The sequence below is a fragment of the Chinchilla lanigera genome, unplaced genomic scaffold (assembly GCF_000276665.1).
Source record: "Chinchilla lanigera isolate Chin_1 unplaced genomic scaffold, ChiLan1.0 scaffold00017, whole genome shotgun sequence".
NCBI classification, from domain to species: domain Eukaryota; kingdom Metazoa; phylum Chordata; class Mammalia; order Rodentia; family Chinchillidae; genus Chinchilla; species Chinchilla lanigera.
In genome coordinates this window covers 30,197,504-30,199,511 of record NW_004955418.1, presented here as the reverse complement: position 1 = coordinate 30,199,511, position 2,008 = coordinate 30,197,504, and the positions used below count along the sequence as shown (strand labels likewise).

General features: G+C 46.3%; 1 protein-coding gene across 1 annotated transcript; it reads left to right on the top strand.

Annotated features, from left to right (window-relative positions):
• Positions 1 to 453: 453 nt before the first annotated feature.
• On the top strand, positions 454 to 1,425 carry LOC102021128 (olfactory receptor 2T1). The gene has a single exon (XM_005382335.2). The coding sequence runs from the start codon at positions 469 to 471 to the stop codon at positions 1,423 to 1,425; it is 957 nt and encodes a 318-aa protein (XP_005382392.1). The 5' UTR covers positions 454 to 468.
• Positions 1,426 to 2,008: the final 583 nt, after the last annotated feature.

Below are 2,008 nucleotides of genomic sequence, written 5' to 3'. Positions count from 1 at the left end.
CTAAGTGACAGACACATATGAGTCACCAGAATCAAAGATGTTTTAAAGGTGGTAGTTATGCTGGCTATAATGAAGGTGCATTTAAATAGTGTCATCAATTTAAATCCACCAGTGGTAATATGTTCACAAACATACACACACTTATAACATGATATGGTATAATATATACCTTAAGCTCTTGTTATGAGTATTATTGTAGTACAGTAGCAGTTCCTGACATCTTGTCCAAATAATGAACAATTTTTATTATTAATCATTAGTTTTATTTAAAATAAGTAAAGATTAATATTCTGATATAAATTGCTAAATATCAATTCCAGAATATAAAGTATTTTTCAGTGTTTTCTTTTACCTTTTAGAATTCTTATGCTTAGCAACTACTTTATATGTTGTCATTTTATTTCCCTGGGAATACCATCCATCATTTTATTCTAGATTCGAGGTTGCTTCAGTGCCCCCGTAGGGTCAATGGAAGGGTACAACACATCCTCTACAGACTTCACCTTCCTGGGGCTGTTCACCGGACAGGAAACCTCAGGTCTCCTCTTTGTCACCATCTCCATCATCTTCCTCACTGCACTGATGGCCAACGGGATGATGATCTTTCTGATCCACACTGATTTACACCTCCACACCCCCATGTACTTCCTCCTCAGCCACCTTTCCTTAATCGACATGCTGTATATCTCCACCATTGTGCCAAAGATGTTGGTGGACTATCTGCTGGGCCAGAGAACCATTTCTTTCATGGGGTGCACAGCGCAGCACTTCCTCTACCTCACCCTCGTGGGGGCCGAGTTCTTCCTGCTGGGTCTCATGGCCTACGACCGCTATGTGGCCATCTGCCACCCCCTGAGATACCCTGTCCTCATGAGCCGCCGCGTGTGTTGGATGATCATCGCAGGCTCCTGGTTTGGGGGCTCTCTGGATGGCTTCCTCCTCACACCCATCACCATGAGCTTTCCCTTCTGTAGCTCCCGGGAAATTCATCATTTCTTCTGCGAGGCACCTGCTGTGCTGAGCTTGGCCTGCGCAGACATAGCCCTGTATGAGACAGTGATGTACGTGTGCTGCGTGTTGATGCTGCTCATCCCCTTCTCTGTGGTGATTGCTTCGTATGCCCGAATCCTGACCACTGTCCACCACATGAGCTCTCTGGAGGGGAGGAAGAAGGCATTTGCCACCTGCTCATCCCACATGCTCGTGGTGACCCTCTTCTACGGGGCTGCCATGTACACCTACATGCTGCCACACTCTTACCACACGCCGTCCCAGGACAAGGTCTTCTCTGTGTTCTACACCATCCTCACGCCCATGCTGAACCCACTCATCTACAGTCTGAGGAACAAGGATGTAGCTGGGGCGCTGAGGAGGGCCCTGGGGAGGCTCAGGTCTTCCCAGAGAGTGTCTGGAGAGGCTTTCTGAGGGTTGGCTTTGTCTCTTGGGTGTGGACATGGGAACACTGAGTCAGGGTGACCATGTTACACTGTGGGACATGCGGGAGGAAGGGTTTGGGTAGACAGGAAAGGAAACACTGACAGTATGTGTCTTCTTAATCCCCCTTTTTCATTGCTTCTTTCCTTTCTTTTATCTTCCCCCTTTCCTACTTTATTTATGTGAATTCAAAATAAAGACCTAGTGACTCCCAGAAACACAAATGAGAAAATTTTGTCCAGGACTTTTGCCTTTTGTAGGTATGAGAAGTCACTCAAGACTTCAAATGTCAGGGACAGTATGAAGGGTTTCAGGAGAGAAGGCAGGATTTACGGTGCTGGTGTACAAGCCAGCTCTCTGTCTAAACAGATGGGAATGGTGTCTTCCCAAGAACCTCTCAGAGGAGTCATGAGCTGTCTTGGTGCTGCCATCGCTCCTAGGGTAGGAAGGGTCACTGAACAGAGTTTTCTCAAGTGGGGACCATCCTCACTACAGTCACAGGTTGTTGTTACTTTCATTAAAGAATCAGTATTTAACTTCTGTTTCTTTGCAACACATGAGTGAAGACTACGTG